At 40.0% G+C, this 26,921-nt stretch overlaps 1 protein-coding gene across 1 annotated transcript in view; it reads left to right on the top strand.

The window, feature by feature from the left end:
• LOC149244909 (Zincin-like metalloproteases family protein) overlaps positions 1 to 26,921 on the top strand; it is a 515,093-nt gene that overhangs the window by 94,861 nt on the left and 393,311 nt on the right. Inside the window, exons 5-6 of the mRNA XM_089457599.1 lie at positions 9,272 to 9,410; positions 9,491 to 9,545. Coding sequence (XP_089313725.1) covers positions 9,272 to 9,410; positions 9,491 to 9,545 — 194 coding nt within the window. The remainder of the gene's footprint in view (positions 1 to 9,271; positions 9,411 to 9,490; positions 9,546 to 26,921) is intronic.

The following is a 26,921-nucleotide window of genomic DNA, read 5'->3' as shown; positions in this document are numbered from 1 at the left end:
ACTTCGTATATTGGAAGGTAAGAGTTACTGCCTATCTTCAATCTTTGGGTACAGAAGTCTGGGACATCATAGAAACAGGGTATACTTTTCCATCAGCTACTCCTACAGATCCAGCTGAGAAGAAGAAATATGAAACAAATGCAAAGGCGGTCAATACTCTTCTAGGATGTCTATCTCAATCAGAATTTGTGAAAGTTATGCAGTATAAATCCGCAAAAGAAATATGGGACAAGATTGTTTTGAGCTATGAAGGAGATGATCAAGTAAAACGTGCAAAACTTCAAACCCTCAGGATTCAGTATGAAAATCTCAAGATGTATAATGATGAAAGTGTGGCTAACTATTTTCTTCGTGTGGATGAGATTGTTAATTGTATGAAAAATTTGGGTGAAGAAATAAAAGAGGCTGTTGTGGTTGAAAAAGTTCTAAGATCTTTGTCACCTAAGTTTGAATCTAAAGTTTCTGCTATAGAAGAAAAGGAGAATCTACAACATCTTAAAATGTCACAACTGCATGGAATTCTAACTGCTTATGAAATGAGGAAAGGAGGTCCATCTGACAGGAGAGAAGCTGTCTTCAAGGCTTCAGGCAAAGGAGAGTACTATGAATCAAGACATGGGTAAGAAGAAGAAGAAGAATCAAATTTTGTCAGAAATATTCAACGGGGTGTTGGACGGTTCAGAGGTAAGTTGCCCTTCAAATGCTTTGCTTATGGAAGAGTAGGTCACTATGCTGCCAAATGTCCTCATAAGGATAAGATCGACATGGGAAAGGAACCTATTAGATGGAACAAGAAACAGAATGCAAATAAGAAAAGCTACTACACTCATGAAGATAGTGATGGTCTATCAAATAGTGATGAAGATGAACGAGGTAATGACTATAAACTTTTAATGGCCTTTGAAGATAATGATTACATGGATGCTATAGATGTGGATAGCTTTTATGAAGAAATTTCTAGACTCAAGACATGTATAGAAGAAAAGAATGTGATCATTGATACTCTACAATTTCAAATTGATGAAAAAGAAAAATTTCTTGAAAAGTTAGAATGTGAAATTGTTTGCCTTAGAAAAGAAATTGAGAAAACAAAGGCTATTAATCTTAAGTTTGTCAAAGGATCTGAAACTCTGGATGAGATCATCAATGTACAGCGTTCTCCGCTAAACAAGACAGGTTTGGGGTATAATGGAGAAACATCTCAAGCATCCACCTCAAAGAGTTATCTTGATGCAACAAGAAGGAATGAACAAAAGCACAATGGAGATCACCAGGTAAAGAAGGGACGAATTACATCAAGAACAAACAAAGACTATCAGGTAAACCAGGGGCAATCCGTTTTAAGGGTGAACAAAAGCTACAACCAGCCACAGGTAAAATCTTCTCAATATGCTTCAAGAATGGATGACAATAGAAATTACAATCATTCGGCCGGTAGATTTGATAATCGCAGAAGTTTCTTCAATGGACAATGTTTCTCTTGCCATAACTTTGGTCACAAAGCAGCTCAATGTGTTGCATATAAAACAATCATGACTAGAGAAGCTCAAAAACAAAGAAGTATGACTGGGATTACAAAAAGGACCTATAACAACTTTTCGGCTCTTGAAAATGAAATTGAATGTTCTATTTGCAATAACTTCGGTCATGAAGATTCTGAATGCAGGAGCAGGTTTCAGCAGACAAAGGAACAAGCCTCAAGCACCAGAACATGGAGAATAAAGGAACCACAAACAGAAAGATGTGGGATAGCTTTTTATGCAGAGGGACAAGAAAATCTATGGTACATCGACAGTGGATGTTCGAAGCATATGACAGGTGATAAAGAAAAACTTGAATCATATTCTACTTTAGAAAAGGGAAAGAAAGTTTCGTTTGGAAATGATAGTCCTGCAGCTATAAAAGGAAAAGGTACTGCTCAGTTGAAAGAAAAGGTCAAAGCTGGAAATGTTTTGTATGTTGATGGATTGAAGCATAATCTTCTGAGTGTCAGCTAGATGTGTGATCAAGGAACCGAGGTAATATTTAGATCAAATGGATGTCGTGTTCGTGATCTTGATACAGGTGAAACAGTGATCAAAGGTAGAAGAACTCCAAATAATCTATACATATTTGAAGAAGGACAACAACAATGCTATTTGAGCAAGGATGATGAACATTGGTTATGGCACCGAAGGTTGGGGCATCTAAGCTTCTCACAAATAAGGAAGGCATGCAAATATCAGGCAGTTCGTGGTCTTCCAGATATCAAAATTCCAGACAACGCCATATGCAAATCATGTCAGTTTGGTAAGCAAACCAGAACCAACTTCCTTGAGAAGGAAGGATCAGCCAGCAGGCCTCTTGAACTAGTCCATACAGATGTATGTGGTCCCTTCAGGACAAGGTCACCTCGAGGAGAAGAATACTTGATATTATTTATTGGCGATTTCTCCAGGTTTGTTTGGTTAGGACTTTTGAAGCACAAAGACGAAGCATTCGAAAAATTCAAATCCTTCAAAGCCTTGGTTGAAAATGAATCAGGTTACAAAATTAAGTGCCTCAGGTCCGACAGAGGTGGGGAGTTTACCTCAAATGAATTTTTCGATTTCTGTGAAGAACATGGGATAAGAAGGGAATTCTCTACAACTAGAACTCCTCAGCAAAATGGGGTGGTGGAAAGGATGAACAGAACAATCCAACAAATGGCTCGTGCTATGCTTGATGAGTCCGGAACTCCCGCAACTTTCTGGGGTGAAGCTGCATATGCTGCGGTTGTTATTCTCAACAAAACAAATGTCCGAGTGAACAACACTCAAACTCCTCATGAGCTCTGGTATGGTGAGACTCCTTCGGTAAAGCATTTCAAAATTTTTGGGAGCAAATGCTATATTAAGAATACTGATGAGCAACTTGGCAAACTTGAACCTAGAGCAGATGAAGGCATTCTTCTTGGTTATTCTCCACACAGCAAAGCATATAAGTGCTACAATAAAAGACTTGGAAGAATTGTTGACATCATTGATGTAGTGGTTGATGAAAAAGGATACATTCCTAGGCAAGTAAATCATGAAAATATCGAAGAAGATGAAGACTACCCTCAAAGACAGAATGATGAAGAAGAAGAACCTCAAGAAGCACCAGAGGAACAGATAAGGATAGAAGAGAAGACTCCATCCAGGTACGTTCAGAAGAATCATCCAGAATCTCAGATTTTGGGACAGAAAGAAGCAGATGTACAAACAAGAAGAACAATTGCAGAAGCTTCAAGCTATTTGGCATTACTCTCCTCCACTGAACCACAAAATGTAAAAAAGGCATGCAAAGATGAATGTTGGGTCAAAGCAATGGATGAAGAACTTGAGCAGATCGAAAAGAACAACACTTGGGAGTTGGTTCCTAGACCAAAGGATAAGAATGTTATAGGGACAAAATGGGTCTTTAAAAATAAGTTGAATGAAAATGGGGAAGTAATTAGAAACAAGGCCAGACTTGTTTGTAAAGGGTATGCGCAGCAAGAAGGAATAGATTTTGAAGAAACTTTTGCTCCTGTTGCAAGACTTGAGGCCATCCGAATGTTCCTTGCTCTCTCAAGCTTTCAAAAGTTCAAAGTATTTCAAATGGACGTGAAATCAACCTTTCTGAATGGAGACTTAGAATAAGAAGTATACATTGAGCAGCCAGATGGTTTCATTCTTGGAAATGATCCAAATCTTGTATGCAGACTGAAAAAGGCTCTCTATGGTCTTAAACAAGCTCCAAGGGCTTGGTACTATCGTTTGGACAAATATCTTCATCAACAAGGTTTTTCAAAAGGATCAGCAGATAGCAATCTTTATATAAAAATTGAAAATGACAAATTGCTAATACTTGTTGTGTATGTAGATGACATTATCTTTGGCAGCAATGAAGAAGCTATGAGTCAAAGCTTTGCCTTGGTGATGCAGAAAGAATTCGAAATGTCCTTGCTTGGAGAACTGACATATTTTCTTGGTTTGCAAATCCAACAAAATGAAGGAGGGATCTTCTTGTCTCAAACCAAGTATCTCAAGCAGATTTTAAAGAAATATGGCATGGAAGATGCAAAACCAGTATGTACACCCATGGTCACAGGATGTAGCCTCAGTGCAAATGATGAATCTGCAGCAGTGCATCAACCAACCTATAGATCTATGATTGGAAGTCTACTTTATTTGACAGGTACCCGACCAGACATCATGCATGCAGTAGGAATAGTTGGAAGATTTCAGGCAAATCCAAAGGAAACTCATCTTCAGGCAGTAAAGAGAATTTTCAAATATCTTCAAGGGACTCAAAATTATGGCTTATGGTATCCTAGAGACACAGATCTCACACTTCATGCTTATACAGATGCAGATTGGGCCGGAAGCGTGGATGACAAGAAGAGCACAAGTGGTGGTGCATTCTTTATGGGTTCCAGATTAGTATCTTGGTTCAGCAAGAAACAGAGTTCGATTGCCTTGTCTACATCTGAAGCGGAATATGTTGCTGCTGCATCTTGCTGCACTCAACTCCTTTGGATGATGCAGACCTTGCAGGATTTTCAAATCACTTGTACACCACCTATCTCCATCTTATGTGATAATACAAGTGCAATCATCATTTCAAAGAACCCAGTCATGCATTCAAAGACCAAGCACATACCAATCAAGTATCACTTTCTCTGGGAACAAGTACTTGAACAAAAGGTCAAGTTGGAGTATGTTCCTTCTAAGGAACAAGTTGCTGATATACTCACCAAACCATTGCCCAGGGAGACCTTTGAATACCTCAGGCAAAAGCTGGGGGTTGTTGATGCATCATCTTGTTGTTGACTCTCTTCTGATTGTTGGTTGTACGCAAGGTTCATCTGGGGTATATGCGTACATTTGCTGAGTTGCGGATTGGTCGAAGATCGAATGGCACAGGTTCAGGGGGAGCATATAATGCATTGTTGGCATTATGGAGGAAGTACAGAAGGAATATTGCTGCAATATGTCTCTATCTCTTTCATGGTCATTTATGGTGTTTGGTGGATTATGGTTCTTCTTGAAGAAATTTCTTTCCTTTGCAGATCTGGTTTATAGTCAGGGGGAGCATGTTCTTAGGGGGAGCATAACCCTTTGCCCTTGATGTCAAAGGGGGAGAATGACGTTGAGGATCTTGAGGTTGCCATCAAGTCCAAAGGGGGAGATTGTTGGCATTATGATTCTGGTGTCGTACTTGATGGCAACTCACTCAAGTGGCTAAACTCTGTTCAGGCTCTCAAAATGATGAAAATTACGAGGTTCGCAGGTGAATGGTTCAAAAGGTGCGGACCCGCAGGTTCGTCGTTCATGAAGTGCGGTCATACTTGCAGGTTACCCGTTCAGAAAGTGCGGTTCCCCAGTTCACTCACTTCAAGGCAGAGAAGATCATATGAACACCTAAGTGGACCAAACTTGGATGTTAAGGGCATATTAATGCAGTGTTCCACGGGGACGCGTCCCCCAGGGTCGGGTGCGCGCACCCCACGCACCCGGGACGGGGGGACGTCTGGGGAAATGTTTCCCCACGTCCCCCTTTTGGGGAGACGTGGGGAGACGCAAGGGGGGACGTTTCCCCAGTGTGGGGGACGCGACTCCCCAAAAGGGCGTCCCCCCTCAAAATGGGCTATGCGTCCCCCCTTAAATTGGCTTGTAAACAATGATTAATGACAGGGGAAACCTAGTATTTGATCATATTGCCTACTAATGCCATGCAATTCATGGTAATGTTAAATTCTTAAAGTAAAAGTGACATTCTCCTTCATCTTTCATTTTCATCCTTTTACTTAAATTTTTAACATTACCATGAAATGACTCGGGATGTTTGAGAGTGGTTCTGACCTCATTGGATTTCATATGGAGAAAGTAGAATTTTAGATCTCACTCAAAATCCAGCAGATTTAACAATTTTTCAGGAATTTAGGGTTCGATAGATTGCAATGTTTCCATTGCATTTTATCATGTACAAGGGTATGGAATTAGTATTTAATCAAGAGCACCAAGCCCTCTATGTACTTTAGAGTGACTTTTAGACTCATCACTCCACTGTTTTTGAGTTTAGTTATATCAATTTACTATTCCAGTCTTTAAATTTCAGTATCTATTATAGTCTATTTTGTTTAGTACTAATTAGATTCTAGAATGATGAATGATCAATTTTAATTTTAAATCAATTTAGAATCTAAAGTGATGAACGATGAATTTAACTTTTAAATCAATGTAGATTCTAGAATGGTGAATAATGAATGATGAATATGTATCAGAGTATTTCATTATTGAATCTCATGGTCTATGGATGAATCATGTATGTATTAGTAAGGATGATGAGTATGGATCAATGTATTTCATTACTTAATTCAATTGTGTATGTGTCATTGTATTTATGCTTTCATTATTGAATATGAGTTTGAAATATATATATATATATATATATATATATATATATATATATATATACCTCAACGTCCCCCTGTCCCCCCTAAATTTCCCTAAAATTTGAGGGTACTCCCACATGTCCCCCTTGTGCGTCTCCCCGCACCCGCGTCTCCCCGTTCCGGAGTCTTGGTGGAACATTGTATTAATGTGAAAATTTGCACCACTAGAAATTCTATTGCAACACTTGGAAATTATTCTTCTAACTGAAATTAATTAACAGTTTATTTTCTACGACAAAAATCGAATAAATCACACTGCAATCTTCACAAATAAAAATACCGTAGAAAATAATTGGAAACTGAGAAAACACTGGCACACACAAAAAATATGACAGTTATTTTTGGACAAAAGTCCTCGGAAAAACCCAACTTGGTAAAACCGGTGCAACAATTGAGGGTTTTTATTATTAAGCAACAGTGAGAAATTCTAAGTACATTTGGATGCTGAAAACTGGCAATCCTACAGAGAAAATACTTGCAAAAATCTAGTGAGGATTTTTCCTCACCCACAAGTAATCCGGTACTGAAGACTGGCCTTTGAAACCCCTCCACAAATTGCCCTTCATCACCCTCTGCGCAGGCACAAATTCGTGTTGCCTGGATCTCACACTGAGCTTCCTCTTTAGCTTGCCACTGACTCTGGAAATGTTTCTCCCGGTTTCTGCGAAATTTTCCTGTCCCCAAAACTCTGAAACGACTTTCCGAATCTACAGATCGAACTGTCTCTTAGAGGCTTTTGCGCAACCCTTGAACCGCCTCTCTATGGCTATCTCTGCCTCTCTGCAATGTACTCTCGAGAACTGGAAAATCTTCCTCTGGACTCACTCTCTTTGCCCCTCTCTGCTTCCCTTCCCTAGCTCAAACTCTTCTGGCAACTGTTGCTGCTCTCTGGAGAATCAAATTGCCCAAGGAAATAGATCTCAAGTGTCATAAGTGTGTCCCTCCATCTACCCATTGGCTTCTTCTTATAATCTCTAGTTGGGGCTCCAACGACCAAGATAAATATTATTTCCTAGTCGCTCCATGTGAGTTTCTAGATGATACACACCGTTCTCAATTAATATTGATTAATTAACCCCTTTTCCCAAGTTTAAACTTAGGAAATATTTAAAAATAGGCTAATAAGCTAATTGAGACACTTCTAGGTGGAATTTCCAGAAATTATTTCTGGGTTATGGAGAACCCCTGTGTTTTATTCTCTCCACAAAGTTTCAAGACTAGAACACCTCCGATGCTATAAAAACTAACAATTAATACTTCAAATAATGATCACATTCCTATATCTAACTAGATCAAGTCCTGTAAAGGTGTTCCCTACCTTGATAGAGGTGGTTGACGGTCAACCCTATTAGGCGCTTCCAACCCTCAAGGGGAAGTGGCATTTCCAAGGTCAATGCCTCAATCAATAGGTGTTAGTAAAATGTATGATAATTAATGGGAAAAGGCTTCATGGCTAGGTGCCATGATCAAGGGGAGCAGCTGATGTGGAGTTCACATCCTGAGTGTATAAATGTAAAGGAAGGAGCAATCGTGGAGGCATGAGTTATCCTGCTTGGCCTGCATTTTCCACCCTAGTATGCTTTTTAATTCTTCTTGATAGTGCTTTGTATTATGGTCCATAACTCAAAGGTTAGAGCTTGCTCTTTATGAAGTAGCATTTTATATTACAGCTTAAGATGAGAGAGTTCACCCCTCATAAGAGTTGGGACATGCAAGGGTTCCTTTTGATGTGGAGGAGCATCGTGTGCTGTGGAACTGGGTGATGGTTAATGAGGAGGGTAGAGCTCATGCTAGCCTTTTGCCCACGTGCTAATTTATGTCCCAACCATCTTTTGCATTTTGATTTTCTTCTTTTTTCTTTTATTGTGGGAATGATATGACTTTCCATTCTTTTCGCTGCATCAACCTCTAGGGCAGTGTTTTATGGCCCTACTCAAGTAGTGTGGACATGTGGGTGCCAAATTCCAAGGAACCAATGACAATTTAGACCTGAAGAATGGATGTGGTATATGGGTTTTGTAATATGGGTTGGAAAATGTTAAATATGGTGTAGGGGATAATGAACATGCTATCTTAATCCGGGTTTCCCAAGTAGTGCCCCTCCTATGACTCTAAGGCCTCAACGGAGGTCCCATTGGACTAGGGCTAAACATTAACCCCACTGGTAAGGCAAGAGAACATATTTACATTCAAGATCGATCAATCTTCCAGATCACCCGTTTATCCATACTAAATCTCCAAAACAAACAAGCATAAGCACCCGATTGCAAAATGATCAAAGTACCTTTTGAATAGTAGCCCACCTTCATACAAGTGGTAATGGTGGATGGGGAGAGGCATGTGGCTGATGCAGATGGCAGAGGCACATGGCAATCATCAAATAGTGAATATCAAAGGCTGCTGGCTGACTGGCTGTGAAATGTAGCAGAAATTTTAACTTCTATGGGATTACCCATTTGGGTAGGTAACAGGGTAGAGTAGGTATGTTCATAGCATCTTCTTGTCAGCTCATGTCCAAATGGAGGGGGGAATCTAGGCAATGTGAGCATGTTGTTACGAATCTGAGTTAATTCAAATTATTGATAATGCATTGTTAAAATCCGTGCTTAAGTTGGGAAGTAAAATTATATTTACTATATCATTTGAAAAAGAATACTGCAAGTTGTTTGGTTCCTGATTTTGTGGGTATTTGCTTTTCTTCTTGTACAGTCCATAAATATGGACCGTATACTGTGATTATGTGATAGTATATTGATTTGAGAGTCTTGAGACAATTAGTGTCATTTGCTTCATTACTAAGGATTTGTATTGCTTTGCATGAGTCTTGTACAGTATCTAAATACGAATCATGTGCTTTACGATGCGGTAATCAAGGCTGAGAAGGATGGTTCTTTAAAAACGGAAGAGGCACAAAGGGCAGCACAAACATTTCGTATTGACTTTGAGAAGGGTGGCATCCATCTTTGCAAAGGTTAGAACATTGTATTTCCGTTTTTTTTGGCTATGGTAAGAATCAGATTTGTAATCGGCTTTTCGCTTTTGGGTCTGCAGGGAAACTGGAACGAGTGAATCGACTTAACCTGGCAATAACCCAACTAGGAAGGGAGTAAGTGATTTATGATTTTCCTTTCTTAAATGAGTGTGCAAATTGTTAGGAATGGCAGGGTATCATAAGTTATATGTCAAGAACATACTTAACCCAATTCACTAATAATCATGTATCATAACAAAAGATAACCCATAACACAAAAATTGTCCAGATGCAATAAAGCACTTCTCAAGATGATATCATATATTTGCTCGAGTGAGGCAAGTACAGAGGTTTTAGGCCTTGTATTAAATGGGTATTATGGTCACTTGTGATGTGGTTCTTAAGTCTTATGATGTTAGGAAGCCTTCACCCTCTGCGTATTTACTATTTATTGCTCATTGGATGTTCGATAGCCAAGTGTTATTCTTCTAGGCTATTCCCAGAAAACATTGGGTGATTTGGACTCTTACTTACTTTGAAGAGCACAGAAGGGAAAAATTTCCTTGAGGGACTGTTGAGCAGATAAAGGGACGATGTTCCTTGCATTGCAATGATTGCATAAGGAAATGGAAGAGGATGCTGTGGTTATTTAAAGGATGGATGAGATGCCTAGAGTGCTCTGTAATGAGCAGATTGGCTGAGCATGAGAACCAATGGGTTGGGCTGAGTGATGTAGCAGCCTGTTGATTGGTCCCTTCACCCTGGCGATGTCATGGTCCAATTTAGGGGTGGCATCTGCACTGTGTGCCTATGGTTGGGGAGAAAATTTCTTGTACAGAACCAATTTCTTGGATTATCTTCCATGTATAGATAAATCTGCTCATTAATGGCTGGGTGAGATGCCCAGAGTGCGCTCTAATGAGCAGATTGGCTGAGCAGGAGAACAAATGGGTTGGGTTGGGTGATCTAGCAGGCTATTGCTTGGTCCCTTTACCCCGGTGGCCACATGGCCCAGTTTGGGGGTAGCATCTGCACTGCGTGCCAATGGTTGGGCAGAAAATTTCTTGTTCATAACCAATTTGTTGGATTATCTTCTGTTAAAAGATAAATGTTCCATCTCTCTTTACAAATTGCATTTGTATTCTATTTCCGAAATGGAAATATGTGTAAGCTGTGTGTTTGTAAATGAAATCTACTTTATTCCGAAGATGAGTATCTGATGCTATGAAATCTGTTGATCCATCTTTGTTTAATTCCACCACATTTTATGAGTTGTACTTGTGCATTTTATTCGAATGTCTGTTGGGATGTTACTTTCAGCCTTTATGAAATAGATTCTTGATCCTTTTTCACACTCAAAGGGGTAATGGTGTCAATGAATACAAACAAAGAGGGCTTGACGTTATATGGAGAAGATGTAGTCAAGCCATACACTGGTGTGCCATGACTAATCCAATTAAATTTTTAGGTTATATGAGAGTCCCTGAGGGCCTTTATCCAAGATGCCTAGTCAACGCCATGAAATTTGCAGCCAAGAGATAATGCACAACCATAAATAGTGAAAGAAAACAATATCATGAGATTATTAGGAAAAGGGTTAAGTAAGAGATCCTTCTAAGTTCTAATGATGGTTAATCCAACCAAATATCACATCATCACGTACAATCTCATAAGATTAAATACATTCATAAAATGTGTTGTACCAATTCTGTCGTTATAGCAGCATTCATAAAATGTGTTGCACCAATTCTATTGTTATAGCAGCATGTATCCTCAATATCCTACATTACGTCAAGGGCTTGGGAGGTTTATGAACCTCAGCCCTAGTCCCTTCTCACTGCGCAAAAACTGTTACCACTCAAACCAGCAGGGGACCTAAAAGGGGTTCCTAAGAGGGAAACTGCTAGGTAAAGGGCAACGGTGGAGGCTTAGCCCACTGTCACCACAGCTAAGTCTCCCTGCTCTTTATGGAACTTCACTGATGGGAGGAGTACCGGTAGTGTAAGGATTCACTTGTAAAGTATATGTCAATGGATAGGTGAGAAGTGACCCTGAAAACCCTTTCCCAAGGATGGAGTGAAGAATGGAGCTTGTTTGATCTTTAAGCAAGGGACTTGGTCCACCAGGGATAAGGGGTGAGAATTGGAGGGTTGAGGGAGAAAGGATAGGCTTATGAACAAGTTTCTCATTCGCTATAATCCTTGGGAAAATTGGATTCCCAAATGGTCCTTGACAAATAGTCTTTATTGAGAAGCGGGACCACATGGGGCCAAGTGGACCCAACCCAGGTTCGGGGATGGAATGTAGCAACCAATGATGTTCCTATCCTGGACAAGGTGAGGGGAAAGGACCAAACAAGAATATTTTCTTCAAAAGTTGAATTGATCCTATTGAGGTCTAGCCTTGGGGATGCATAGGCACAATTCGTTCCTAAATCTAGGTCTTGAGATTCCCAGAGATTCCACTGTTAGAATTGCCTCAAATTTGGAGGAGAGGGAGGGGACCCACCAGTGCAGTAGCCTATAGGAGATCGAATATTTTCCTTTGGTCAATTTACGGGAAATTGATGCCCTAGGTGACCTAATGGGCTAGACTTGGGGAAAAAGGGGAAAATGATTAAACGAGGGTTGAAATGATCACCCTTTTTGAGGGATGAGTGCCTAGTTCACTTGGGGATATGGAGTCAAGGATAATGATGAGTAAGAACTTGGTTTCTTGATAAAGGAGGCCTAGAAAGTCAACTTCGTCCAATGTTGAGAGAAAGAAAGGAAAAGTGACCTTAAAGCATTTATACTTCAAAGCAAATGATGCAAGATTCTCGAGATAAATAAATCTCTAGGACATTTCATTCAATAAAACATTGGCCCATACATTAAATTAGCTAAAACATGCTCAATTCCACATTTCGATATTGCAGCAACTAGCCCTAATTTTAGCAGTATGCAGCAACAAGAATAATAACATCAAAATTTACTTACAACATTTTAGAGTATATCCAACCAACATTTTGTTTGCTCAATAAAGCTCCAAGACAAGAGAAATAGCCCAATTCCATACATCAAAATTCATCCATCTTCAAAAATATCCACCAAGGAAAAATTGCGAAAATTCTCTATGATTAGAGAGATACCAAGTCAAGTGACGATACAAATGAATGTATCTAACATCAATATATAGCCTCCTAAGGAGTTCAAATTAGCCTATGGGCCCTAAAGATAAAATAATGTGCAAATAATAACTTCTAATGGTGACAAGGCCACCATACTAGCTCATAATGTAAAAACAAGCCTCACAAGGGGCCAAATAATGATGTATGCATGTCGTAAGGCTCTCCAAAGGCTCAATAACATCTTGAAGTGCCATATTAAGGAATAAATTCCTCTAAATATGATGGACAAAGGGGTGGCCCCTTGTTCTCCAAATAGTAGACCTGTGGTGCTCTTAGTGGTTATGGGGGCACATCAATGACCCCATGGGTCTCCGTATGAATCGAAGATGTCTATAGATCCTCTGCAATGGTCCAAGTGGTGGAATGAATGTTGCCATGACATCGTACAAGTGTTGCGACACCTGCCAAGAGTGTGGGGCTCCTGTGGGGGCCTGCTGTGAATAGTGTACCAATCATGTCACCATCGTCCCAAAAGTGGATCGCTAGTAGTCTCTGGACATCCATGCATATTTGTGGGGTGCTGTCTGTTGCTGTGGAGGCCCATGGCTCTATATGCACACCTTACATGTGCCAATGTGGACCTCTGGGGTCAGGATCCCATATAGGGAAGCCAAACCCAAATGGAAACCACCTGTAATCCTACATAGGATCCAATGCGTCCCCTAGGCTTCCAGTACAATTAGTCATTAGAATAATCGGGTAAAGGAGCCTTCAAACCATGGATAACAAAGTGGGCACTTCATAATGGCATGCCCTTCCATAGTGGGCTTTGGCATGTGCTAGTGTCTCCAAACTCCAAACGGGGTTAGCCAAGTACCTCATTAGTGTTGAAGAAAGTGTAACTAGGTTCGGTCTTCATAATGACATGATCTTTGTATTTGATAAGAGGAAATAAATAATTTTTGTTTTGGTAATCTTTCTACATGGGTTTCATGAGCAAGAAGTGTAACTAGGTCAAAGACTTCTTCTTGATGTCTTTAGGATTTTGTTTATATGTCAAAGAGTCATGTCATGAATGGAGAAGCTCTTTAAGAGCCTATGTAAAATGTATTGGTGTCAAACCAGCCCTCCAAGACCAAGAAGAATCCTCCAAGAGAAAGCTCACCGAAATCTGCAAGAAAAACAACAAAGGAATGTAACGTCGGCTCCAAAATGAATTAAATAAATAAATATATGACATGTCGGCTTGAAGAAAGGGTCACGTCGGTTCGAAATTTCATGTCGGCTTGCATATATGGGATGACCACTATAAATACCCATGAAGGGTCAACGAAAAATATACAAGAAAATTTTGGAAGGCTCTGAGATTTCGTGTGGAGGAGCAGAGCCGCAGTTAGGGCTTGACTGCACCTCGTTTGGGGTTTAGGTGCAGTCTTGACCTCGGCCTAATGGAGCAGAACAACACTCGCTTAAAGATGAAGCTGCAGCCATGAAGAGGAGCTGCAGTAGAGGGTGGCCGCAGTGATAAAGAGAGAGCCGCAGTCAAGCATGGAGGAGCCGCAGTCATGGCCGCGGTAGTCGCAGTCAAGACCTTGCATGAATGGAGCATAATGATTGACGCAGTAGTGAGGTAAGCTATCTAGGCATATTGGATAGCAGTATGAAGATGATCCAAGTAACGTATTCATTGCATAATGCAAACAGTGATCAGAATTACAAGAAGTGTCAAGGGTCATATCTCGGCATCTCTGTCTTAACTTTCGGATCTGTATAGACAGATCACAATAACATAATGGCTTCGGCATACCTATAAGTATCTCGGTAGGATGAAGAAGATCTCAGTCGAAGGGACTGTGTTGATGGATCTTGCACAACAGTCATGATATATGGATCTCGGTGACATTCTTATGGCAGTACAAACATCTTGTACAACAGTGTCTTAGAATATAAGGCAGTGATAAAAGAAACAGTGATCACCACTGTGAGGAGTGTTAGTCTCATCAAAGGTAAGAGACCAGGATCATAATCCTATAGTGAAGTAAGGTGCAGTTATGATCTCAAGATACAGAGATCATCTTAGCCTCAAGGAACAGTCATGATGTATAATGCTCTCATCAACCTTGCAGCAATGACGAAGCTCTTGAAGATGAAATAGTGATCTCAGAGGTGCAGCAAGTTGATGATCTCAGCAACGTTCAAGCAAGTGGATTGATGTCTTGGTCTTGGAGAGGCAGAATGTGTCAAGGGTCATGGTCTTGGTATTCGTCAATGGAATCTCTATAAGAAGAATTTTACGCATGGGTTTTCCTCTCCAAGAGGGAGAGGTTTTGGCCCTGGCAGATAGCCAACCAGTTGTGTTCTTGTCTCTTTTGTTTGATAGCAATTTGATGAAGTTAACTTACACATGCTAATAATGAAGTAAACAATCAAGCTAAGATAAAATTGCATTAACACTTCACAAATTGTTATCATGTATCGAAGAATCACCCTTAATATGCATGCCCTTATATTCTTCATCATGGTATTAGAGTGATTGGTTCAGCAGTCAAATTAAGGGCAGAGAGGAGACATTCAAGAATCAAGACATCAAAGCAACTGAAGATCTACATGGCAGAATCAAACCCTAGTCATGATCAAACCCTAGATCAGAGATCAATATGCAGCAGCAAGGGTTTCAGATATCAACAGTCTTCAGATCTCAATAGCAGTTTTGACAAGATCATCCACAACTCAGTTTGGATCCTTCTGTAGATATCAGATCTGAGAATGTATATGAACAGTACTCAAATCAGAAACTGTTCTATGGATCGTGGCAAGCAACTTCAATTCAATATGTATCAGCAATTTGTTGAAGGGTAATCTAAGGATCTCAGCCAAAATATCTACTTCAACTACTGCCAACATGATCAAGGTGAAGACTACATCTTCACAATCAAGTAAGTACCTTTTTCATAATCAAATTTTGTTTTATGACTTCATGATTGCAAGAAGACCTACATATTGGATGGGTCATCAAGGGTCTTGCATGGAATAAGAAGGATTATCATTATCCTTAGAGAAGTCAGTACATCAAGGTCTCCTTTGAGGTCACAAAAACTCTTAAGGTTCTATGAAGTAAGAAAGGAGACATAAGAGGATATACTCTCTGAGATGAAGTGCAGAATGTGCCAAGGAATGGAGAAATATCTTCATGAGATCTCAATTGAGAGATCTGGGAAAATGATGAATGGATAATCATCATTGATAAGCAAGGTGACAATTGTTTATGAACAAGAAGATCACCTCAATCAACAGTTTGCGGTCTCTATGCCAGACAGAGAAAGGTAAGTTGAAAAGACTCAACTATGTGCAAAGGAAGGATTAATAAGACAGAACAACACTATGAAAAGATTATGGAAAAGGGTTCATATCATCTAAAGGATAGAGGAAGCTAAAGGGAAGAGGGAGTAATAGATTTCCAGTATGAGTGAAATGACATCCCTCTCAAATGGGTCCTATCAGAAGTCCTTGTAGATATGATCATGGTAAGAAGATGCATCGTGGCATCATGAAAACAAGAGCTCGTATGAATCATGGAGGATATAGCTCTTGGGAATCTCGTTGTACATTAAAGGAAAGGAAGATCTAGGTCAGAGGAAACATTTGCCAGATGGGGATATACTAGATCCTGAAGGATCTCTGATAGAGATCTCAGCGGAGGATCTCATAGTCCGGGAAGGCAGCAAATGTCTCGTCAGGAATTCCAACTTTTGGAAATCATGAGATGAAGGACTGATGACAAATCAAGGGATTGCAGATTCGTTCAATCAAGAAGGCTGCAGAAAGTAGCCTGATGGAAAAATGAGGTATGTATACTTGTAATTGTATTTGCATTTGATATTGTGATGTCATGTTATATGGTTGCAGGTTAAATGGATCAAGCATGATCAAAAGGGAAAGGATCTCCTCCTCTGAAAGGATGCAGAAAGACATAAGTCAAACTAGATGAAATCAACATAATATGTCCTCATAATGTAGTATGAGGTAGTTGATGACCATTGAAGAACTCTGAGAGCTCCTGGGAATGAAAGACATGAGGATGAAAGAGATCATGAAACATGCAACCATGATGAAGGTAGTCAACATCCAGAGGATTAGGAAGACTTGACCAAGAAACCTCCCGGAATGATGTGAAGACTCTGATGGAAGTCTGAAAGATGAGGACCCTTGACAATAGATATCATTGGGAGATGTGTGTTGATTTGGGGTAGCATCGAATGTGCTCTAGCCACGACATTTGGTGGAGAGGTTGGGGCACATGAGATCTCCAATACCTAGAAAGGGTTTGGGCAAATTTTAAACATATTAGGAGATATTAAAATAATTAATATTTTTAATGGAGTCCCTAAGTTTAAACTTAGGGAAAATAAAATATTAATGAGTATTAATATGAATCTGTGTTAGAGTGGTCCAAAAGACATGGATCAAGCCAAATCTAATCTTAGCCGTTGATTAGGGACTTAATCTCGGCCATTGAATCATCAACAGGAAAAGTATAAGAGGAGGCTTGAGGGTCACTTGGAGATCACACCAGATGATCAGTCATTCTATTCTCTAGAGCGGGGTTTGCTAAGAAAGATAGAATTAGTGATCGGGAGAACAACTGAGGGGCATTGAGTACAAAGAAACAGAGTAGGCAGAGATTGTGCTGGGAGAGCAGCACAACAGCCAAGGAGAGTGACGCAGAGCCAGCAAGGGCTCACGCAGAGGTAGCCAAGTGCTGCATTGACCACTAGAGGGGCCAGTGCAGCTGACGCAGAGGCTCCCAGAGCTGACGCAGGGCCTCCTGGGGCTGACGCAGAGGCTCCCAGAGCTGACGCAGGGCCTCCTGGGGCTGACGCAGAGGCTCCCAGAGCTGACGCAAGGCCTCCTGGGGTTGATGCAGGGCCAACGTGAGACAAAGAGGGGCTGACGCAGTCCAGATTGGGCAGACGTTGGGGTTGCAGGAGCAGTTTTGTGCTGAAGAGCTGTCGGAAGAATTTTCTGGGGTTTTAGCTAGGTGATTTCTCTCAAAGTGTGAGGTATAGCTGCTAAGGAAATTCTCTGTTGGGTAAGCTAGTTTCGGCAACCAGATTGTACTCTGATATTGCTTAATAAGAAAACCCTCAGATAGCTGCACTGGTTTTCCCGCATTGGGTTTTTCCAGGGAGATTGGTCCAAAAATAATGGTGTCATGTGGTATGTTTGTTCTTGTTTCTTTTAGTTGCTGATCTGTAATATGTTGAGCATGCACTGGTGTTTATTTTTAGTATTTACTTTGTAAATAACTTGTTAAAGAAAAATAACAAGTAGGTAGGAATAAATCAAAAAAAGTGCATGAAGGGTCTCTAACTAAGGAAAATTAGAAACTTCAACAGTCAACATGTATGCAGGATGATTGATACCTACAAGAAGATGTCACTGGAAGAAGGCCATCACCAAAAGGTAATATGTGATTTGTTTTTGGTGTCTGACCTCTTGGAAAAGTCTGGGTATGTGTGCAGGATCAAGGAAAGGAGAGTTGTGAAGGATGTCACAACTATGTACCTTGTGATCCAGAGCAATCACTGTTGAAGAAAAGTGAAGACAGATGAGCTTATGAAGGAAGCCCCAGATGTAAAGCCAAGGAGGATACTTTCCGAGAAAGAAGGAATGACATGACGGAGGAAAGTGATGGATGGCTGAACCCTACATGTGAAGAAATTGATGACATCAAAGTCTTGAATCATTAGTCAACTAGAAGACCCTATAAAGCACTGATGATAGAGTCCCTGGGTAAGAGGGAGCTCTGGGAAGTTCCTATGAGCAAAGGAACTCGAGCAAGTTTCTGAGTAAAGAGAAACTTGGAACTCGTCCCTGGTTAAGAGGGATGTTAGACCAGGAGGTAACTCAAAACAATTCATGATATTCATTCAGGTTGGTCTTTATTATATACATGAGGGAGAGACTGTTCATTTCATCTCCTGGTGACTCTTCATATTTTCTATTATTTATTTACATCAATTACAGTTATTCACCCAATCCTGATGATTAGGTGTCAACATTCCCCCCCCTTAACTTGAAGGGATGTTCGTGAGTCCAAGCATTGTTCTGAATCTTTCAAGATTTTCTCTTCCAAGTGCTTTGGTGAAGATGTCTGCAATTTGCTCATTAGTGGAACAATGGCGGAGATGGATTGTTTTGGCCTCAACATGATGTCGAATCAGATGATATTTAGTATTGATGTGCTTTGTTCAATCATGGAACTTTGGGTTCTTGGCCAAGTTTATTGCTGAGGTATTGTCAATCATGACTGGAGTAGATTTTTTTTGTTTTACCTGCAAATATTCAAGAATTTCCCTGAGCCACACAATTTCTTTTGTTGCCTCAGCTGCTGCCACATATTCTGCCTCTGTTGTGGAATCTGCTGGAACTGATTGTTCACGTGATCTCCAGGAGACAACTCCTGATCCAAGATTCATAGCATAACTTGAAGTAGATACCCCAGTTTCTTTGTCTCCATCGAAGTTTGAATCAAAGTATCCAATCAAGCTGAAGTCGTCCACCTGTGTATACTTGATTCCAAAGTCTTGAGTTCCCTTCAAGTACCTTAGAACTCTTTTTGTAGCAAATCAATGTCCCTCACAAGGCTTTTGCATAAACCTGGAGAGGATTTCAACAACAAATGAAATGTCTGGTCTGGTAGTAGTTAGGTAGTTGAGACTTCCTACAAGCTGTCTATACTTTGTTGCATCCTCAAATTCTTTTCCTTCAATGGATGTGAGCTTTAAGTTTTGTTCCATTGGAGTAGTAAGAGGATTGCATTCTGTCATGCCAAACCTATTCAACAGATCTCCAATGTACTTCTTTTGAGAAAGGAATATGGACTGCGGATGTTGAGTTACTTCAATACCAAGATAGTAATGAACATAGCCCAAATCAATCATTTCAAAACCTTTCCTCAATTCCTTCTTTATGGATGCAATGTAACTTTCATTGTTCCCTATCATCAAAAGATCATCTACATATACCACAAGATATACAACTGTTTTGCCAACTTTCTTGACAAATAAAGTTGCATCATCAAGATCATAATGTTTGAAATTGAGTTTCAGAAGATGCTCAGTTAGTTTTTCATACCAGGCTTGCGGTGCTTGTTTGAGGCCATAGAAGGATTTCACAAGTTTGCATACCTTATGTTCATGTCCTTTCACAGCAAATCCTTCAGGCTGGGACATAAAAACATTCTCTTTTAGATCTCCATTCAAGAAAGTAGTTTTTACATCCATTTGATGGACTTTCCAACCGTTCTGAGCTGCTAGGGCAAAGAGTGTCCGGATGGTAGCCCATTTTGCTGTGGGGGCAAAAGTCTCCTCATAACCCCTTACTTCTGTGCAAAACCTTTTGCCACAAGCCTGGCTTTGTGCTTGTCAAGTGAGCCATCAACTTTATACTTGTTCTTGTAGACCCACTTGCAGCCAATTGGTTTGGTTCTAATGAAGGATCAACCAGCTTCCAAGTGCCATTCTTTATCAGGGCATCATACTCCTTCTGCATCGCTTCTTTCCATTCATCATGAGAAGCAACTTCTTTGAAGGAAGTTGGTTCAAAATCTGTAGACAAATTCAATTCACAATCATAAGAAACATCCATATCAACAGGTGAATCAGGGTCATCTACATCACCTCCATTTTGCTGGTTTGAATTTCTAGTTCCTGTCTTTCCAACCTCATCAGGATGAACACTTTCAAGTGTCTTTGTCAGCAACTTTGGGGGACCTTTCTCGGATGGTCCAGGTTGCTCCGTTGATTGAGTTGGGACTGAATCAAGACTGAGTCTCCCAATTCTATCAATCACATCACTTAAAGTATCATCCGTTGTTGGAGTTTCATGCGGGGGAGAGAGTGCTTCAGAAGAAGATTCCACAGGTTGATCTAGTATAGGAATCCCCCCTTCAAGATGTGGAATCTGATTGTCAAATTATTGAAATGATTTTGCATTTGCAAATCTATCCAAGTGATCAAGTTGCCGCTCAACAACATTGTCAGTTTTGGATGTTTCAAGAAAGATTACATCTCTAGATACAACGAACTTTTTATTGACTTCATCATAGAAACGATATGCTTTGGAGGTGTTTGAATACGCCAGGAAGATGCACTTATGACTTCTTGCACCAAGTTTGTTTCTATGTACCTTTGGTATCAAGACATAACAGGTGGAACCAAAGACCCTGAGATGCTTTATCGAATGAATGTGCCCATACCACATTTCATAGGGAGTCTTGTTTCTGATAGCATTAGATGGACATCTATTCTTTATATATACAACACATAGAACTGCATCAGCCCAAAACATCAATTTTACATTTTTGAAAAACATCATGGAGCGCACCATATTTAAGATTGTCCTATTCATTCTTTCAACTACACCGTTCTGTTGGGGATTATAAGGCACAGTTGTTTGATGTTTGATCCCATGTTGGCGAAGATAGTTTTCAAATTCATTTGGAGTATATTATTTTCCATTATCAGTGCGAATAGAGTCAATATGAGATTGTGCATCATTTTCAATCCATGTATGAAAGTTCTTGAATGTTTGAAAAGCATCAGATTTGTTCTTCAATAAATAAACCCAACACATTCTGGTGTAGTCATCAATAAATGTCATCATATATTTATTTCCATTTGCAGAAGGAACATGCATTGGACCACATAAATCTGAATGAATGAGTTCAAGTTTTCTATGTGCTCTTGAATGTGAATCATGAAAAGACTGTTTGCTATGCTTTCTTAGAATACAAGCATCACATTGCTTAAGTTTCCTAGGAATTGTAGGCAAACCAGTAACACCATTTTTCTTCAACAAGCGGAGGCTGTCATAGTTCAAATGTCCAAATCTAGCATGCCATAATAAACTTGATGGAAGTGTACCTTTTTCATAATGAGAATTGTATGAGAAATGTTGTGCTCTGAGCAGAGGTACCCTGTAGCTTGAGAAGCCTTTCTTCTTCTAGCCCCCTCATGACAAGTGAGTGGTCAGATGCTTTTCTCACCTCAAACTTGCCATCAAACATATGAATGGAGTGACCTTACTGGTGGATGTGGACCAAGGACAACAAGTTTATCTTCAACTGTGGGAGATATAGAACATGATGCAGAAGAAAGTCTGGAAGACCAGGCAATTTAAGCCTGATTGTGCCAAGCCCTGATGGCTTGAGTTTTGATTGGTCTGCAAAATATACTGCTCCGTCAACATTGTCAGTAAATTCTTCAAAAAAATCTTTAATATGAGTCATGTGGCAAGTTGCTCCTGAATCAAGCAACCAATCATTTTTCCAAGAAGCAAGTGAAGCATTATATAAGTCTTCATTTACTCCAATATTACATTGTGCCACAACATAATGAGCGGATTCAGGTGCTTTAACTTTGTCTGTGTCATTAGTTTTACCTTTGGGTTGGTTTCTTTGTTGTTCAATTTTGTCCCAAGGTAACTTGCATGTGGAGGCATCATGTGATCGATTTCTTTTGCAGCGTGTGCAGTGCAAATCTAACTTTTCTCCTTGAGAGTGTCTGCCCCCCCTGCTTCTGAAATATCTTCCTCTTCCTCTTCAACCACATCTTCCTCTGGAAGAATTTTGGGCAAGATTCTTTTCTTTATGAGCAAGGCACACAACCTCTTCAGAAGATTCAGGGGCTGTGTTCTTTCCAAAAGCTTTCTCTCTTTCAACAATTTTTTTCACAAGAGAGTCAAAGGTAATATCTTTGAGATTTCCATTTGCTTGCAATGACTTAAGATAATTGGAGTAAGTAGGATAAAGTGCCTTGAGAAAATCGATCAGAGGAATATCCAATTCAACCTTAGTGGCTTTGATATCATGCATTATAGATTTTACTTCGGATGCAAGAGCGAGAGGATCATTATTTTGTAATTCAAGAGTGAAGAGTTTAATCATGAGTTGAACAACTTCCAGTGCAGAGTGTGAGTCATAGAGTTCCTTCAGTTTTTGTAAGGCTTCGAAAGCATTTGAAGATGGTGAAATATGGCGACTCAGCTCTTCACTTACTGATGCTGCAATCAATGCATAGGCCTTGCTGTTCTTATTTTTCCAAATGGCGAACTCTTTGTCTGAGGTAGGCTGTTTTGGCTCTTTGTCTCCATCTCCAACACACACTTCTTTCCACAACTCATTGAAAATGAGGGCGTGTTTTATCTTTCGGGACCACTCAGGATAGTTCTCCTTGCTAGTGAGAACTACTCCCACAATAGATATGATTGAATGCATTCTTAAAAGAAAGACTATGTGCTTCAAAATAATGCAGCCTTATTCTTCCTTCTTGATTAGGTAAGAAATTGATTTAATATACAAAGAGCAAAGCTATATTCTATCCATATAGAATATCACCATTTGTATCATAATATATGACATACCATCACATACCATTGTATTTTCAACCTTCTTTCATATGATATATCAAGCATTCATGCCCTCGACATTAAAAAAGAACCGCTAATCGCACCATTTTTAATGCATAAATCTTATAGTACGCTCACCGCACCATTATCAATATCATGCAATATATATTGTATTCCAAAAACAATACTCATCGCACACATGGTCTTAGTCTCACACACGGTCTTCAAAACGGGAGCACACAACAAGTTTGAATTAAACACCATAGTCACGATTTTCGGTTGTCCAAAAGAAATTGTTTAATCACATAATGTAGTCTCTAACATATACATTCCACGGATAATGTCAGTATACCTCAAACAAAACTCGACGCACAACAGCATCGGTCATTAACACACAGGTCCATTAATGCACAGGTCTGACACATGACTTCTAGGTTTCGACCAATCTTCATTCCAGCAATTGAATGTCACAAATCGAGTTGCTGCTTTCATGAAACTCTGCAGTACTCATGCCAACCCAGCCACTCTATCAAAGCTCACGGCCATAGAAAACCAATGCATAGAGAACAACACATATGTAATCACCATTCCAACGCAGATAGCAGATCCATGCTCACTGCAATGCCACTCTGATCTACACTCACTGTAGCACTACGCATACCACAGCCTTCGCATAGTTCAACGCAACAAGGGCTAGCTTGCTATGCCTTAACGCAACAACCATCAACAATCATCAACGCAAAGAACGAATAATGACAGAGGAAAAAATGACCATAGGGATAGTGTAGCAGAGAGTGGCAGGAGTTTCAATAGAAAGAAGCAGCGTTCGTAACTGTTGATATATCGTAGTTACGATACCATATATATCGGGTATGGCAACCGGTGGGGAGAGTGCAGAAAGGTTGAGCATTTTGTATGCAGGTGGAGCAGTGACAGGAGCAACGTAGCAGAGAAGGCAGCACTGGTAGGCTTGATGGTTGTGGAGGGTGCCAGAATCAACAGAATAATAATGAGTCGCAGGGGATATGAGAGAGATGTCAGTCTGCAAAGGATTTAGAAGATAGGCAGAATAGGAGTTACAAATTAAAGAGGGAAGCCAAGTATGGCACTCGCTCTGATACCATGTCAGATCAGGAGGTAACTCCTCAAAACAATTCATGATATTCATTCAGGTTGGTCTTTATTATATACATGAGGGAGAGACTATTCATTTCATCTCCTGGTGACTCTTCATATTTTCTATTATTTATTTACATCAATTACAGTTATTCACCCAATCCTGATGATTAGGTGTCAACAAGGGAGAGTTAGACACGGCATTCTTGTCTTCAGTTTGGAAAAAAGAATGGAGGATTGTGTAATCATCTGGAATCTAGCACTCTTTGATGATGTGGTAGGGCATCCAAGACAAGAGTGGGCAAGAGGACCGATATTCTTGAGGGCTGGGAACCCAAGATGAGAATAGTCCTAGTAGGGCATACTCGGAGAACACCCGGGTGGGTATGACCCTAAGAGAGACAATGATGATATGTGTCTATCAGTCATTGGTCTTGCCAACCTTGTGTGCTTTGATCTAAGTAAGAGATAGAGCTGTTAGTCAAGGCCTTGGTAAATGGTAACAATGTTGGTTGAAATGATGCTATAACAGATGGATTGCAAATCCGATTCTTCTTATGAGAAACTCTTCAGATTGAGAATGACCAAGTATCATTATGAACACCTTCGTGGTTAAGAGGGAGTGTTGAAGAAAGTGTAACTAGGTTTGGTCTTCATAATGACATGATCTTTGTATTTGATAAAATGAAATAAATTATTTTTGTTTTGGTAATCTTGCTACATGGGTTTCATGAGCAAGAGGTGTAACTAGGTCAAAGACTTCTTCTTGATGTCTTTAGGATTTTGTTTATATGTCAAAGAGTCATGTCATGAATGGAGAAGCTCTTTAAGAGCCTATGTAAAATGTATTGGTGTCAAACCAACCCTCCAAGACCAAGAAGAATCCTCCAAGAGCAAGCTCACCGAAATCTGCAAGCAAAACAACAAAGGAATGTAACGTCGACTCCAAAATGAATTAAATAAATAAATATATGACATGTCGGCTTGAAGAAAGGGTCACGTCGGTTCGACAGTTCATGTCGGCTTGCATATATGGGATGACCACTATGTTGGAAATATTGAGGGGGGGGGTGAATCAATATTTCTTTTCAATTGTTATTTGTTAAATTGGCAACTAGGGCCAAACTTCATGTGGGTCAGCTTATTTATGATAGCTGATATTTGTATTGGATCCCTCTCATCAAGAGGTGTAGGATTGATCCAAAGATCATCCGATTCTGATATGTATTTATGGAGATATGAATTTATTTAGATTATGGTTTTATTATCTAGCCGACCAGCTCTTATGTAGGCTCAATAAGCCCAAACGTCATGTCTATTCAACCTATACGTTTTAGTATAAATATAAGAGGATTTGATGTCATTTAGACACACTCTTCATGTGATCTCCTCCTCACCATGTCTTGGGTTTTTGGTGACGGAGAAACAGACAAGAAGATACATTGGATGATGCCCTAGCTTATACGCTGTTCAAGGAGCCCTAACATCTGAATGCAGTCCTGTAATGAAGTCACCTAGAGTAAGGGAAGACATTCTTACACGGGAGATTATACACAGTTCACACGCTGTCCATGACACGTTGTACATGATGAGGAATGCAAACATGGAGATATTCATGCGATGTAATGGGATATGCTGTAACATGCGCATATATATACGCCGAACACCTCTCTCATTGACATAAAGACACTGAGCAACGTAGCATAATGAAGGAACCGCAATTATATATGAAGCCACAGCCAAGAGCCGCAGTCATGGAAACTCAACATTGTTATGCATACGCTGTTATGTATACGCAGAGACTGAAATCTAACGCAGTTATGGCATACGTTGTCATGTATACGCAGAGACTGATATCTAACGCAGTCATGGCATACGCTGTTATGTATACGCAGAATCTAATGCAGTTATGGCATACGTTGTTCTTGGAAGACCTAGCCGCAGTTCATGAAGAGATACATGGAGACATATACGCTGTCCAGAAGACATACATCCACGTAGTTTACGCTGTCATGAAGTCAATATACGCTTAGGTATGGAAACCCTATACGTTGGGCAAGAAATGAAGAAACCCATGATGGATCCATTGTCATAACACACTGATCATTCAACGTGATGCCTGGAACAGCCGCAACCCTAATTTGGATCCGTTGTCATATGGAATCATTACACGCAGCCAACGTGATGCCTGGAACAGCTGCAGTCATAAATTCATAACACGCAGTTAATAAAGGGTCCATACGCAGTCATGAAGATACCCTTACACACAGTTCATATATACGATGTTCAACGTTGTTCATATGTCATATATATACGTTGTTCATGTTATGTACAGAGATATCCATATGCAGTCATAACAACAATCAAGGTATGGAGCCGTTGTAAATTCCTGTAGCCGCAGTCATGCACTCACAATGACAAGGATCATGAGCAATGATGGTTACAGTATCAACATAATGAGAATGATAAGAATGATCAGTCTCAGATCATGATGGGCATGGGCAGCAAAATGATGATAAGAGTAGATGAGAGCAGCTTAGTCATAGGGCTGCATGATGATGGAAGATGCAACATAAAACGCAACAAGATGATTAATAAGAACATGGACATGGGTAGCATGATGATAATCATGATTAGTGCAGCATGGTGCACTATGCAGTGGTGCAACAAGAGAACCAGATGCAGCACGATGATAGGTGAAGGAGTCACCTTGGAGAATTAGTTGAAGCAGAATGTCTTCAACTGATCTCATCGTTATACGAAATGATCTATGCTAGATCTAGATAAGTCAAAGTGTTCACTTCTGTTGTAAATGTACTATCTCTCTCTCTCTCTTTCTCTGCTGAACTTTGAAGAACATAAAAGAAGAATTGATC

This window comes from Pinus tabuliformis, chromosome 7 (assembly GCF_031772625.1).
Source record: "Pinus tabuliformis cultivar Carrire ecotype Pingquan chromosome 7, CPIR1, whole genome shotgun sequence".
NCBI lineage: Eukaryota > Viridiplantae > Streptophyta > Pinopsida > Pinales > Pinaceae > Pinus > Pinus tabuliformis.
The sequence above is the reverse complement of the archived record's forward strand: the minus strand, read 5'-3'. Positions and strand labels throughout refer to the sequence as shown.